At 30.2% G+C, this 16,021-nt stretch overlaps 1 protein-coding gene across 1 annotated transcript; it reads left to right on the forward strand.

Annotated features, from left to right (window-relative positions):
- Nucleotides 1–358: 358 nt before the first annotated feature.
- On the forward strand, nt 359–2,276 carry LOC110423174 (3-ketoacyl-CoA synthase 6). Its single transcript, XM_021437327.2, has one exon. It carries the CDS (start codon nt 468–470, stop codon nt 1,956–1,958), a length of 1,491 nt encoding a protein of 496 aa, XP_021293002.1. The 5' UTR covers nt 359–467; the 3' UTR covers nt 1,959–2,276.
- The last annotated feature ends 13,745 nt before the right edge of the window (nt 2,277–16,021 follow it).

Consider the following 16,021-nt stretch of genomic DNA (forward strand, 5'->3'; position numbering starts at 1 on the left):
TGGATGGGAGAAAAAAGAGAAAATGAAGAATGAATTTAGAAGGATATATATGTATATATATAATTAATTTCATAATTACTTGAGGAGAAAGAGTGTGGAGGAGTAAAAGGGGACCCCATCATTGCTTAATTAATGAGAAAAAGAGCTCAAGCACGAAATTACAGGAGACGGATACACCGAAGGAGACCTCATTGGTGTAAGGAAGGATTTAGTTACAACTCGGACACTAGGGAGTTAAGAAAATTAATTTCGAGTTAACTGAGCGTTGAGTGACGGGCGTCCTTCATTTAATCCTCTCATCTGCCCCCTTCATTGCTTTTGGTCCCGTTGCCTTTAAATCCCCCTTCCTCCCTCTCGCCTATTATATCCAGCCTCTTCTCCTCTCTCTCTCTCACCCACAAACAACAACTTTCCCCCTTCCTACTCTTGGCTTTGCTCCTCCTTGTGTCTCACTCTGCTTAGCAGAAATGCCTCCAATCTTGCCAGATTTCTCTAGCTCAGTTAAGCTTAAGTATGTTAAGCTGGGTTACCAATACCTCGTCAATCACATTCTCACACTTACGCTTATACCTGTTATGGCTGGGGTTCTTGTTGAAGTTCTTCGTTTAGGCCCCGAAGAGATTGTTAACCTATGGAATTCGCTTCACTTTGATCTTGTTCAAATCTTGTGCTCTTCTTTCCTTATCATCTTCATCGCCACTGTTTACTTCATGTCCAAGCCAAGAAGCATCTACCTTGTGGATTATGCATGCTACAAACCTCCCGTTACTTGCCGGGTTCCCTTTGCCACCTTCATGGAGCACTCCAGGCTGATCTTGAGCAACAATCCTAAGAGCGTCGAGTTTCAGATGAGGATTCTTGAAAGGTCTGGTCTCGGTGAAGAGACTTGTTTGCCTCCTGCTATCCATTACATCCCTCCAACTCCAAACATGGAAGCTGCAAGAGGCGAGGCTGAGATTGTTATTTTCTCGGCTATGGATTCTCTGTTCAAGAAAACGGGGCTGAAACCTAAAGACATAGATATTCTTATTGTCAATTGCAGTCTCTTTTCTCCAACGCCATCTTTGTCTGCTATGGTGATCAACAAATACAAGCTGAGGAGTAACATAAAAAGCTTCAATCTTTCCGGAATGGGATGCAGTGCAGGGCTTATCTCCATTGATTTAGCTCGCGATCTTCTCCAAGTACACCCGAATTCTAATGCGGTTGTTGTCAGCACAGAGATAATCACTCCAAACTACTACAAAGGAAATGAAAGAGCGATGCTCCTTCCCAACTGTCTCTTCCGTATGGGTGGAGCCGCGATCCTCCTATCGAACCGCCGCTCTGAGAGGCGGCGTGCCAAGTACCGCCTTGTGCACGTTGTTCGAACCCACAAAGGTGCTGATGACAAGGCCTATCGATGCGTGTATGAAGAAGAGGACAAAGAAGGCAAAGTTGGGATATCTTTATCTAAGGATCTCATGGCTATTGCTGGAGAGGCTTTAAAATCTAACATTACCACCATCGGGCCTTTGGTTCTTCCAGCATCTGAACAGCTCCTATTTCTTCTCACTCTCATTGGCCGTAAAATCTTCAACCCCAAGTGGAAGCCTTATATTCCAGACTTCAAGCAGGCGTTTGAGCACTTTTGCATCCATGCTGGTGGGCGAGCAGTCATAGATGAATTGCAAAAGAACCTGCAGCTTTCCGCAGAGCACGTTGAGGCATCCAGGATGGCATTGCATAGATTCGGAAATACATCGTCGTCATCATTGTGGTATGAAATGAGCTACATTGAAGCAAAGGGGAGGATGAAAAGGGGAGATAGGATTTGGCAAATAGCTTTTGGAAGTGGATTCAAGTGTAACAGTGCAGTATGGAAGTGCAACAGGACCATCAAAACCCCAACAGACGGGCCTTGGGCGGATTGCATTGATAGGTACCCAGCTCATATCCCTGAAGTTGTCAAGCTCTAGGCTACAAGAAAATGGGTTGAATGATGGGTTAGCTTCTTTGGTTTCAGTAATTTGCTAAAATCTTGAAGTTCTGATCCCTCTGGATCTCTGCATTTATATTTCTCCTGTGTATTTCTCATAGCATCTACTCATTTGTCTCTGCCATACTGTATCCTTTTCCATTTTTCTTTTCTTCTCTTTTAAAATCATGAATTTGCATAGATACCTCATATGATGCTTATTTATGTATCAATTAATGTACCCCAAGCAGGGGAAAAACAGTTTGGAAACAACAGGTTGGATTAGCCCTTGAAATAAACCTGGAGTGTTAATAGAAAACGCTATTCGTGTTCTGATTGTACACGGAAAAAAGAAATTGGTATAGCTAAATTCGTAGATCATCAAAAGACTGTGGTCTGGTTTCCAGGGTTTTCCATTTCTATCTTTTTTATTGCTTCTGTGTTGTCCCTGTAGGGTCTCCTTATTAATGCTTGTTACCATCTGTGTAGTTGTCAACCAGTTCATCGGCCGGCTCTTAATTTCTTGGTAATTAATAGGCCTTGAGAGGATCTAGCTGTAAGTTGTTTATCCTACTGAAATTCATCAATGGAAAAGAATCATTGACATCGAAGCAGAGCACGAGAGAGAAAAAAAAAATCTAATGTCAACATAAAACACACAGCAAAATCACTTATTACAACTTCAGACAAAGAGCTTCGAGGAGTTAATGATGTGATATTTGGTTCTGTTGATAGCGTTCTTTTATCTTTGTGATATAATGACTTAAGGGAAACGTCGGGTTAAATTGGCTATTTGGTGCACTCTGTTAATTTTCTAGACTGTGTTTTCCATACACCTAATACCTATTGACAGGAAAGGATTCAATTCAAGTCATTTACTGTTTTTGCTGGCAAAAAGCCTAGTTATACAGTTTTTAATAGACACTGCCATTTTTAACTTTCACTAGGGAAAAGCAGATGGCAGAAGAGGAGCATTTTAACTGTTGTGTAATACGTTTTACCACTGAGATTTAATGTTTTTACAAGTTTAATTTTCTATTGATTTTGCTGTACAACACCTACGACATTGCTTGTCATCCCAGATATTCTACTTTTCCCTGGACGATTTTCTGGTCCTTGACCAACCATGTGCCATAAAACTTGCTTCATTAATATATTTTAGTCGTCATTAACGAAAAATTACTAAAAGCGATCTAATTTAAAATGAACACGTCACAAATATACTTCTAACAAATATCTTAACTATTAAGGTCTGTAGTGCATAATAGAGTGATCATGTATGACTTAAACCTGTTAAATTACTGCATCAACTTAATGTTAGTATGCTTCAGGAAAGCAATGAAAAGTACCAAACTCATGCTATAGTTTAAAGGGTAGGCTACATAGGAGACCAATCGTGGCAGGTTTCAACAAATAGAGGACAGTTGCCCACCCACCTCATTAAAAGGAGACAGTAAATTTTAAAAATTAGGGGCGGCTGCATTCATCCAAGGTGTGAGCCCAGCACATGAACCTCAGAGCCCTTTAGAGAGTGAGATCTTATGTTAGGAAAAGTGCTACTAGTCTGGAAACATCGTTCCTCCATGAGCCTCAGGATGGGGCTCATTTGGACCTTAACTTGACAGAGTATATATGGAGATCTTAAATGTATTATCTCCTATCCACCATTAGGATATTTAATTAATTTTAGAAATCAGTTTAAGCTTAAAGCCGAGGTATAGATTTTTCTTCTTTGGCAAAATGGGTCAGCCAACTTATAACATAGCTGAAAATTCTCCAATGTAGAATAAAATTGATTGTGATATTAATGCAAAATGGACCCCCATATGTTTGATAAGATTTTATTTTTTTTTAAGAAATATAGCACTCTTATACAAGATTTTATTCTGGATTGTCTCATCTAGTGTGATAGGAATTTATTGATTTTATTATAAAATTTTATCTGTATATCTATATAAATTAGTAGGCTCGTGATCTCTGAATCAATTCAATAAATAGATATTCAAATTACAAATATTTAAGATAAAAAAATGTGACAAATAGCATGATTCGTATAATTTTTCAATGAACCTATCTGACAGTATAATTGATCTGATTTATTCCAAAAATAAGGGATGGATGTGATCCACTCTTTTCCATGGCGTGGACCACGGGACCCAACCAACCATGTCTACATCTGGATTGAAAGAAAGTGACCAAGGATCGTTGTTAGTGTTCATAAGGAGTACTTTTTCTTTTCTCCTTTTTAAGAGTAGGTTTACTTATTTTTTCGGCATTTATGGCTAATGAGCAAATTATTGTAATTTGTCGCGAGATTCATGTCATTCTTCACCGAATCAGAGACACAGCCGAGGGTTGGCAAACTGCTTTTCTAACACCACCTTTCGGCCCATCAATTTTTCTTTGCATTTCATTTTGATCCTTACTGGTCCCCCACAATTTTTTAAAAATTTTCATTTAATCCTTCTTTAATATATTATTTATCTTTTATTTTGAAAGGAAGATAAAACACACTCCTTTTGCACAAAATTCGCTTGTTTGTTCTACTATAATTTGGTCAAAATACTTGAGAGATCTTCTATTTGCATATGTTTTGTTCAAGTTAGTTCCTCAACTTTGATTTGAAGCAATATAATTGCTTGATTTTAAGAATTGATTATTTCTTTTAACGGCATTCAATTTAGCCATTAAAGAGGATAACGTCAATATTGACGTACCATTGATGTGATATATTTTTGCTGATGTGGTGTGGGATAACGGTATGCTAATGTGGCACTGCCACATGACATGTTAATAGACTACCATGTTACTCTTTTCTTCTTCAAAATATGATATGCTCTTACTAAAGTTCAAACCCATGACCTCTTGTAAGAATACTATTACCATGATGCCTAACCCTTACTTTTGGTAATTTTTTTTCTTAAAACTACTTCATTTTGCAGCTTTCTTATACTCTCCAAATCCTTAACTCTAAAAGCATATTTTTCTTATTTTTTATTACTTTCTCTCTTTTTAACTCTTCTTTTTTTTCTCTCAGTGATAATTAAAGTTTTATAGTTATGGTTTTTAAGAGTGTAAAAAGACTCCAAAGCGATGTAATTTTAGAAAAAAAAAAAGAAAGTAAAAGAGAGAAAAAAAAGTAAAAGATTATTAAAAGTAAAGATTTAGGTATGATGGTAAGGAGCTTATTCTTGCTATAGGTTTTGGGTTCAAACCTCAGTAAGAGTACATCTGACGTGTTCGTCTCTTGGGTACACCACACTACCAGATGTCAGTGTTGACGTCAATTTATTTAACGACTCAATTGGATGATGTTAAAGTGAGGACTAAATTGTTTTAAATTGGAGTAAAGGGACTAAATTAAATAAAACACATGGGCATAGAGACTTTTCGGGTATTTTGAACAATATAATTTCCAAACATGTAGTAACTATTGGGTCAAGATGCACCAAACATATGTACTTCATGTATTACAATAAAAAAATATTTATATTGAAAACTAATTGATTTTAATTTTAAATTTTGCATATACAAAAATTCTTATAAAAATTAATAAAATCTTTTTTAGTTTTTTATCGTAGTATTACTCCCTTCATTTTATCATCTAGTCATAATTTGACTTTTTGTTTTGACCTTTTAACTATAGAAGATTAAAATGTGACAATATAAATGAGATTACGAAAAGAAAAAGAAATTTATATTTGATCCGTTTTCAATATTTAATACTTATATATTACTATTTAACTAAATGTTGTCACCTCATTAATAAATAAATTTAGAAGTTGACAATCCTAAAAATAATGTTCATAATTTTAAAATATTCATGTTGAAAAATTTTTAAATTTTTACCTTTATACATTTATGAGGTGACACTTTGTTATTAAGTGATAGTGTATAAATAGCATACACTAATAGTATATCAAATATCAACCTAAAAGAAATATAATATAAGTACTATATAAACACTGTTAATTGCCCACCCTCCTCGTAAATTAAGTGCTATATATATATTCCATGGTCTTCTTTGATTTTTAAAAAAATAGTCATAACAAATTAACAAAATGCATTTTGTATTTCATCATCATAATCATTTATAATTTATAGTTTGACAAAAAAAAAAACAAAAAGAAAGAAACTCTAACAAGATAATAATCATGTAGGAAATTGATATGTGTTATTAAAATTACCCAAAATAATAATAAAGATAACATCTAAAGAAATCAAATAGATAGAAAATACAAAAATTTACTTGGTTCAACCTCTTACTTATGTTCACGAAGTAAAAGAGTTCTTCTATTATTGAAAAATTAAACTAAAATAAATCTCTCTAAATAATTTTTCAAATCAATCCAAAGACCTTTATACACCACCCAAGAGGGCTCAATAAGTTTAAAGGCCTAAAGCGAAATATTCAAATGAGTCATGTCATGACTGTTAAGCTTAGCACTAAGATTTCTCTAATCTCTTATGCCAATATTTGCTAGTTTACTTGTACTAGAAGTCAAATTAAACAATTTGCAACAAAAACAAAATACTCTATCTAAGAGTTTTGAATAAACTAGTTATCTTTTTTCATTTGTCTTCTCATTTGCCAACTTTTGAATATAATATGTAGCAAAAAAATATCTTGAAAATTCATCTTTAGGAAAATCTAAATCATTGACTTTAATTGGATCTTTTCTACTAATAAATCTCTTAAATTTAGATCAATATTTGTCTATTGAGTTGCATCATAAATATTTTTAGGAATGCAATCATTTAAACAAATAGGTTGATCTTCTTTATCATGATTTCTATAATCATTTTGAATCTCTTCATAATTTCTATGATCATTTTGAATCTCTTCATTAACTTCTTGCTCTAGTATTTCATCATCATCTAACTCTCTAAGATTATTAACTTGTTCTTTTAAGGGATATTTATTAATAATTTATGATTAATTATTTTTATTACTTGTAAAAAATTTATCAAGTACTCCTTTTTGAGATTGTATTAAACTTTCAATTCTTCTTTTTCTTTTTAACTTTGAATAACTAGATTTATATTTTTGATTTGACATATTCAAATATTTATTATGAGGTACAAAAATATTTAGCTATTGTAATTATCTTATATTTTTTAAATGGCTAATATAACATCAACAATCAAAATTTCTAATTCAAATAAATCAACTATCACATAAAATAAAGAGAATATAATAATATAATATAAACTCTAAATTAAAGTAAAAAAGTTTAGAAAGATTAGAACAATAACACCTAATTGTTGAATGATTATTAAAAACTGCAAATGAGGCTCACAGCTTTATGAAAATAATAACATAATAAACTTCTTGTATATTCTTTGGAAGAAAATTGAAGTTAAAGGGAGAAATAGCAAATGAGAAAAGAAAAATTCAAAAGTAGATATTACACATTGAAAAAAAATGATTGGTTTTATATATAGAAAAAAATATCTATTGAAAATTATTAAATACGTTGATTGGAAATAGCAGAAATAAATGAAAAAAAAGTAACTGTTGGAGATGATTAAATACATATGACTGTTAGTTAATTAGAAATAAGAGAATATACTTAATAAGTAATAGCATCTTAGAAATTAGGAAGTGATAGAAAGTTGAGATTTATTAGGTAAATAATTAGAGAAATGAGAAAATAATTTTATTAATTGTTTTTAATTTTTATGTATTTTTAATATAATTAATTATTTTATAATTATTATTAAATTATAAAGTCTCTCAAATTTAAGGCCTCGCTCCCTAAATTGAAGGCCTAAAGCCCTTGCTTGGGTGGCTTCACCCAAGGGCTGGCCTTGACTCCATCTCTCAATAGCCTCACAAGAATATTCACTAAAACCCACTCTAACCTCATATAAAGTAAAAGATAGAGTTATAAGGTATTTTTTCTTTAGGGTTGCCAAAATCACTATTTATTTCCTAGAAGAAATGGTGAGAAATGGTCATCCTTATAAATCCATTTTAGAAATAACTTTCAATATAAAATTAACTATTTTTACTCAATTTTAACTATGAGATGATAAAAATACCCTTAAAGCCATTTTAGACAAATTAAATACTCTCAATTTTTCTCTCCACCATTTGTCTACTGTGCTACTCAATTTTCTCTCTCGCCATCCAGCTTTTGATTAAGCCATTTTTGTCATAAGGGTTTATTTGATTTAAAATAAAAGTAAAAGGGTTTATTTGCTCAAAATAAAAGTACAATAATTTGATTGAATGCACTAAAAGTATAAGAACTTATTTGAATTTTCGTGAATAATTTAAAAAATTTGTTAGACATTATGTTAAAATAGAAAGGTAAAATTTGAAAAGTATCAATACAAACGGGTGGATATGAACTATGAAAATTTTATTTTTAAAGTTTGCATTATTCAAACCTTCAAAACAGTTACCACATCCTGACAATTATCAAAATTTTAAAAAAAAATCAATGGACTAAGTCAAGCATGCTAACTTGTCTAACAATTGGTTGACCAAAATAAAAAATAGTCGTCTAAATCCAAACTTGTCAATCCAATTTGATCAGCAAAAATTAACAAACTAAACTGGTTCAGGTAGAATAGAATCAACCCAAAATAATCTAATCTTAAACATAGCATAATTTTATTTTTAAAATATATTGATTTAAAAATAAATATATATTGATTTAATTAATATACAAACTATATTAGTAATTTAAGAGATAATAAAAATATAAAATATCTTTTATATTTATCTTCTAAATATTTTTATAGAAAATAATAAATACAACTTAAAATATTAGTGTATGAGTAATTTAAGATGAAAATATAAATTTCTTTCCTTTACTAATGTATTTTTAACTTTTATATAACTTTCATTTGTTTGGAAATACTTGTTGTGATTGAAAAGGATATAAAAAAAGTTCTTTCTATTAGTATAATTGAATTCAATTTTACAATTATACTTTATACATAAAATATTTCATTACTGTTTGTCCTTTATTTTTCATTCTTACCAAATAATAGAATTACATAATTAAAATAAATAAAGAAAATAATTTTAAATTTTCTAAACAAGTAAATAATTATCAATAAAGTTAATTATATACCTACATTTAAACAAATTTGTGATCCCATGAACTTGGCTCCGTCAAATTTATCATGGAATTTTGACATAACCACGGATACAAAATCTTTGTTTATAATAAATGCATAAAAATTGATTTACATAATTCAATTAGGTAAAATTGAATTTTCCTTAACTATTGAAAGTTTAAGACAGTTAGATTTAACTAAATTTAAATTCTCATTGTTCTCTTCCTCTGCTATCTTTCGCGCATCCACTACATATTTCGCATGCAAGTTTGTTGCATTGCTGTGTGGACATTAATTTTTTTTTAATTCTGATTTATATATTAATTGATGTATTTTTTCTCAAATTTATAGATTTATTACTTAGTGGTAATTTAAAATACCTATACATATAGGTAATTTAAATTTATCTTCTTATTTTTGTTCAAATATATGGATGTATTGAATCTTAACTAATTAATATATAATGTTTGTATTCTTTTTAAATTATATAATTTTATTGCTAAATTCCAACCTTAATTCGCCTTAGTCATTGATTACAAAGAGAAAAAGAAAGCAATAAAAATAAAATGAATTAAACCCACAAAAAAATGCATTAACTTGGTGCTTGTTTGGCCTATCTTTTTTTCAGCTTATTTACTTCTTAAAAAAAAAAAAGCCAAATCAAACAGGATTTTACGAAGCATTTAAAATAAAAAAATAGTTTTTTTTAAGAAAATTTTTTTTTTTAAAAAAAGAGCTTAAAGAAAAGCTTCAAATAGGAGCTTTTATCTTCTCTTCTTTAAAAAAAAAATCAATTTTTTTAAAAATGCTCTTTGCTCTCAATTAATCTCCTTCTCCTCTCCCTTCCTCTACAAATTATCTTTCTTCAACAAAAATCACAATTTCCCTCTCTTTTCCCTCTCTTTGCAAAGATTATTAAAAAAAAAAATAAGAAGACTCAGTAACAGAATAACAAAATTTGAGATTTTTTTTGTTCTTGCAATGATTAAGAGAAAAGAAAATCCAAATTCAAAGTTACATTCAAGTACTATTTAAAGGTTTCTCTCTTTGTTTCTCTATGAATCTTTTTTTATTTTAATATCTGAAAGCGTATCAAAGCAAACTAGTTTTATTTTGGTTTATTATATGATTGAAGATGGCATTTATATCCTTTATGGTAATTTTAACTAAAATTAAAGCTTATATAATTTATTTTACCAAATAGTTTTAGTTTAATTTTGAAAGCTATTATTTTTCATAAGAGCTTGTTAATAGCTTTTAAATTAAAAAAAAATACAGGCCAAATTGTAGCTATTCACCATGGAATTCTAATATATTCTGGCTCCATATATTTGTTCATTCTTGGACATAATAAAAATATGTCTGCTCCCTTATCTCATGCATCAGAGATATGTCCGAAACCAAGTAACCATAACCCCTGATGTTGTAGTAAAAGACTTTCCTGCTTACCAAATTAAATTAGACTACTAGAGTCCTACAACAACTTAACTAATTTAATTTAATGAGGGTCCTTCCACAAAAAAGAGTCCTTTCATAAGCAGAGAATATTTCTGTGATAGTTAAATTTGATCCATATCCAACCATTCAATAGAGATTGGAACAACCACTTAAGCCACAACTCAAACACACTTCTTCAGCCTCACATACCAAGTCTTACTCTTTCAATAAACCATACTTCTAACTAAACATCTAAAGCAAATTCTCTCTTCTATTAATTCTAGCTTTTGTTAATATGTCCACTTCTTCATTGGTTTCTCTAAAAATATTTGTCACCTTACACTGAATTGTGAAATTCTTGAATTGTTCAATTTAAAGCAAAACTTTTCTAACTCTCCACGGTGCATCTTGTGGTCCATCCAATCACGTTACAGCATTTTGAGAGTCAATCTTAATCCATAACTTCACATGACTGTTAGAAAATAACACCTGCTTGGACACATGCAAGCATTTTGACAATGTAATTAGTGCTTAGTATGCTTACTTGTTGTCAATACCTCTGATGTTAAGAAAGTATAATTCTATGTTGTTTTCATCTTACTTGAACTCCTGTTAAGCAGTTGTTACAGGTGTTATACACTCTAACATCTTGTAATATATATGATCACTGTGTGATCATCATGTATTGTCAATGAATACCCTGTTTTGCATATTAGCTTACTAGTTCTTTCCAAGCTTCTCTTTATTTTGAGTTATAGTAAAAATCATGACTGTAATATGGTATCAGAGTGATTTTCGACCGTTATAGGACCTTACACAACCTTCTTTTACTACTGTTGAATTCTTAGTGGTCTTTTTTTAACCTCTTGTTTCTAGACTAGTCCACTGTTATAATGACAACACATAGTATAACTCAACAACCTCCACCAGTCTTCGATGGCTCCAGTTATTGTGTTTGGGTTGTACGAATGAAGACTTATTTGAAAGGTTATAATCTATGGAATGCTATAAAACAAGATGTTGAACCATAAGTACTAAAGGATCATGCTCATACTGCACAAGTCAAGCAATATTAAGAAGACATTGCAAAAAAGTTTAGGGCTCTTTCATTCATTCAGTTTGCTGTATCCGAAGATATTTTAAGCAGAATTATGGAGTGTGAAATAGTTATACGAGCCTGGACTAAGTTACAAGAAGAATATTTTGGGAAATCTAGAACAAGACACATGCAGGCACAGAACTTGAGAAGACATTTTGATATGATGCTAATGAAGGAGAGTTAGTTAGTGAAAGAATATATAGATCAGTTTCTTAACTTGTTAACTAGATAAAAATGTCTGTGAAGAGCTTAAAGAGGTTCAAGTAGCTAAAATGATTCTCAATAGTGTACTAGGAAAGTTTAAAGCTACAATAGCCTCCCTGCTACAATCAAATGATTTTGTTAACACTTGAGCATTTATATTTAGTGTGACCCTACTTCCCATACTTATAGCAAATAAGTATTTATAGAGGTTTAGTCTCGATGCCTACATCCTTTCCCTTGGCTCACAAAGTAGTTTGAAATCAAGTATGAAAATACTTTTTTAGGCTAAAGCATAACGTTTACAATGATGCCTTTTTTGGGCTTAAACATAACCCACACAATGCTTTTTCACGAGAGTAAGCACAACTCTTACAATGCCTTTTCAAGGAGCAAGCACAATATCTCTACCTTTTCACAAGCTAAGGTATAACCTATCAACATGACCTTGTCAAGAGTTAAGGTATAACCACTCTAAACACTCTACCTTTTCAAGGATAAAGTATAACTTTTACAAGGATTACAAGGATGATGAAGTGTAAGTTCAAGAATACCTTTAAGTAGGTTGAATACAATCAATGAATACAAGAAAGGATGAAGGCTTAACAAAGGAGTAGTAGAAATTTCAACTCAATGATTCAAGGATGAGAAAAACTTGACTTAAAGAGTGAGGAAGAGTGGATTTCCTCTTTCAAGCTTCACTTTTACTTGAAATATTTCCTCTTGGTGTTCTCTCTTATGATAATAGGTGCAGCCTTCCTTTCCTTGTTCTAGTAATTTGAGGGCTTGAATTAAAATTTTGGCTGTTAAGATTGTCTTTTTGTGGCTTGTTTGATATGAGGTTTCAATACTTGCAATTTGAGCCTAGATACTTTCAATCCCATTCTCTACTGATGTCTTGAGACTTTAGATGCCTGTCTCGATACTTCTTTTTCCTTAATAACTCCCAAACTAAGCCTTGTGGGGATACATCTTTAGTGTGGTCTAGATACATAGTAGCTTGCCCTCTGGAAAATTATATATGGAGATATAGTCTTGGTACTTGTCAAGCTAGTCTCGATACTTGTGCACTTGACCTTTTAAAATCTTAGGCTTTGGAAACAAGGTCTCGATACTGTGTCTATGTGTCTTGATACTTTGCCAGTTCATCTTTGGAATATGATGTTTGAAAGTGAAGTCTTGATACTTGGAAGCTTGAGTCTTTATACACTTTGGCTTCTTCTCTAAAATCTAAAGGTTGAAAGCAAGGTCTCGATACTTTGAATTTGTGTCTTGATACATTGATACTTGCTTTCTAGAATTTTGCTCTTCTGAGAAGATGTCTTGATATATAATGTCCAAATCTCAATACTTCAACACTTGTCCTTTGGAATTTTGGTCTTCCAACGCATGGAGTCTCGACACCTTTCAAAATTGTCTCAATACACCTTCTTCCTTAGGCTATTTTCTGAGGCATTCAAAACCTAAAGTCTCGATACCCTCATGTGAGGTCTCGATACTTCGGGTTAGTTTAAGTCTCTTTTAAGGTATTTTGAACTCAAGTACTTAGCGTATTTTTCAACCAATTGCATAGGGGTTTTTATAAAGTCCTAACGCACCTATAAGCTCATATTTTGATCATTAACCTTTTATCATATTAAAATAAGGATCAATCATAAAGCTAACATTTTTAAACTATTTATATATACATATAAGCATATTACACTTAACATATAAATAAACATATAAGCATATTACATTACCATATAAAAATAAAATAATTTTTTTTCATTAAAATAAACTGCAAAAATTTAAAACCAATTTTAACATTTATATTATAATTAAAAAGAAATAATTATATAATTTTATTTTTTATTATCATGAAATTAATAGTTAATTGATTTTTTTAATTCATATGGTTTTATCAAGTATATAATAATTAAATTTTTGAAAATTTTATTTAATCATATATTTATTTTATTTAGTTAAGTGTATATTTTTGTGCCACACTTATTTTTTATTTAATAAGAATATTTGTATATCATTTTATTTTTTCCTCTTTTTCCTGTTTTTTTTCTTTTTTCTTTCCTTCAATAGATTAAAACAAAATAAGGCCTAAGGGGCCTTTTTGGCTGACAAAAGTGTTAGCAAATTATGGTGCCTTGGGAGCCTTTCTTTTATTTTAAGCAATAGATGTATAGTAATAATGGGTGTACTAAAAAGTGATTAATAATAATAATAAGAAGAAGAAGAAGAAGGAGGAGGAGGAGAAGGAAAAGGAGGATCTCAATTCTCAACTCATTAAAAATTAGTCTAAATTAAAAACTAATTTTTTAAAAATTATGGATGAAAATTAAATATTGCACAAATGTCGTAATGACATGTAGACTAATGAATTTTAATAATAACATGCCATAATCATATGTCATAATAAAATATTATTTTTAGAAAAAAAAAGAAAAAACGTTTTTTTCACTATTAAGGACAAAATATTAAACCCAATTAGAGCTCTCCCACCACAGGTGCAAATTCCCTCGGCATGAAATGTTAGTTTTTACCTGCTAAAAACTGTGGCGACGTTATTCAATGAATGAACTGCCCTATCTGTTTGTCATTATGCCGAAAATGTGAGGTGCATTAATTAATGGCAATGGACCGGTTCTCCTCTCCATTTGATGCTGTGTACATATTTGGTTGAGCGTTCATTGCCTGGAAAGCTGCACACATCAATGCAAAGAAACAAAACGTTGCATACCTTGTGAATGTCGTTGAAATCTCAAGCAGTTAACAACCGAAACAGTTGACTAGTACCTTGAGCTTTTTCTCCTTGTCAGGTACTACTGTACGTTGAAGTTGAGTGAGAAATAGTATAATATAGACCCAAATCCTACCTTAATACGCCCAATTGTGATAAAAATTATAATGGAAAGGTCGAAGTGAAAAGCATAGCTAGATTGCTTTAAAAGGATGTTTGGTGTTTTACATTGTAATTATAGAAAATGTGAGTATAAAAAATATAATTAATAAAAAAATAATACTTATTTTAAAAAAATATTGATTAAAGTGCTGAAAAACAACGTTTCATTTACAAATACTTTATAGAGAATGTAATATTAATTTTTAAAATTACCTCTATATATTAAAATATAATTTTTATATAACTGTATGTTTTTTATTGTAAATTTTTATATGATATCATATTTTAAGTAAAATTTTAGTTTCATATATATTATTTTTATTTTTTATAATACAAATTTAGTTTATATTATATATATATATATTGAAAGTTATATTTTTATTATTGCCAAAAAGAAATAAGCTAAAAAGTGTAGCTTATTAACTTATTAAGTACATAAAGAGAGAGAAAAAGCCCCATAACATCTAATAAAAGCTATACTTGGGGATATCTACCTCTCTCAAATACAAATTACTGCTTCTCTATGTGTACAAAATATCATCCCATGGCGAGCTGTCCAAAATTAGTGCAAAATTTAGTTTATATATGACATAAAAAAAGGAAATATATAAAAATTTGACAATTAAACTTGATAAGACTAAATTATTCAATAATACTCTGATATTGGTTGAACTTCAATTGTCAATTGGAAAATAAATAATGTACATCAAATGGTCAAGCAATTTGCTAAAACAATTGAAAAACAATCCAAGTGCAGAACCCGTCCATCATTAAACACCACGATAAGAAAATTATAAAACATAGATGTGAATTCCTTGAGAGCTTCATTGAAATTTAAACACCAAAGTTAGTTTACATAAACAATAAAACAGAGCCAGCATTCTCCCAACAAATAAGCAAACATCAACTAGGGTATATCCTTTTTAATATTAATTAGAAAATAATTTTTTATTTATTAGCTGTTTTGAAAATTTTAAAATATGTTGTTACTATTTTAAAAAATTCTTAACGTATTCAAAATGGAAATAATTCTGTTTTGAAAAAAATAAAAAAAAAGTGATTTTGTTTGAAAAAATATCTGAAAGGAAAAAAGAAATATTTTTTATTTTTAAAAGTTTATTAAAAATTACAAAGAGGAAATAATTTTTATAACTTTAAAAAATTATGAGCATAAAAACGAATATCTTCTATTTTTTAAAAAATTCTAAATATATGTTTTATTTTATGGATTTTCTAACGTTTTATAATTTTTTAAATATAAAAATTATTTCTATTTTTTTATCATTCGAGATTTTTTAAACAATTAAAAATTGTTTTTGGGTTTTTAAATTTGTTCAGAATTTCCAAAATGATAAAT

This window comes from Theobroma umbraticum, unplaced genomic scaffold, assembly GCF_002168275.2.
Source record: "Theobroma umbraticum cultivar Fairchild unplaced genomic scaffold, ASM216827v3 scaffold_20.0, whole genome shotgun sequence".
Lineage (NCBI taxonomy): Eukaryota > Viridiplantae > Streptophyta > Magnoliopsida > Malvales > Malvaceae > Theobroma > Theobroma umbraticum.

What these genes read in the sequence shown, in the direction of transcription:
- LOC110423174 (XM_021437327.2), top strand. Translation starts at nt 468, where the DNA reads ATGCCTCCAATCTTGCCAGATTTCTCTAGCTCAGTTAAGCTTAAGTAT.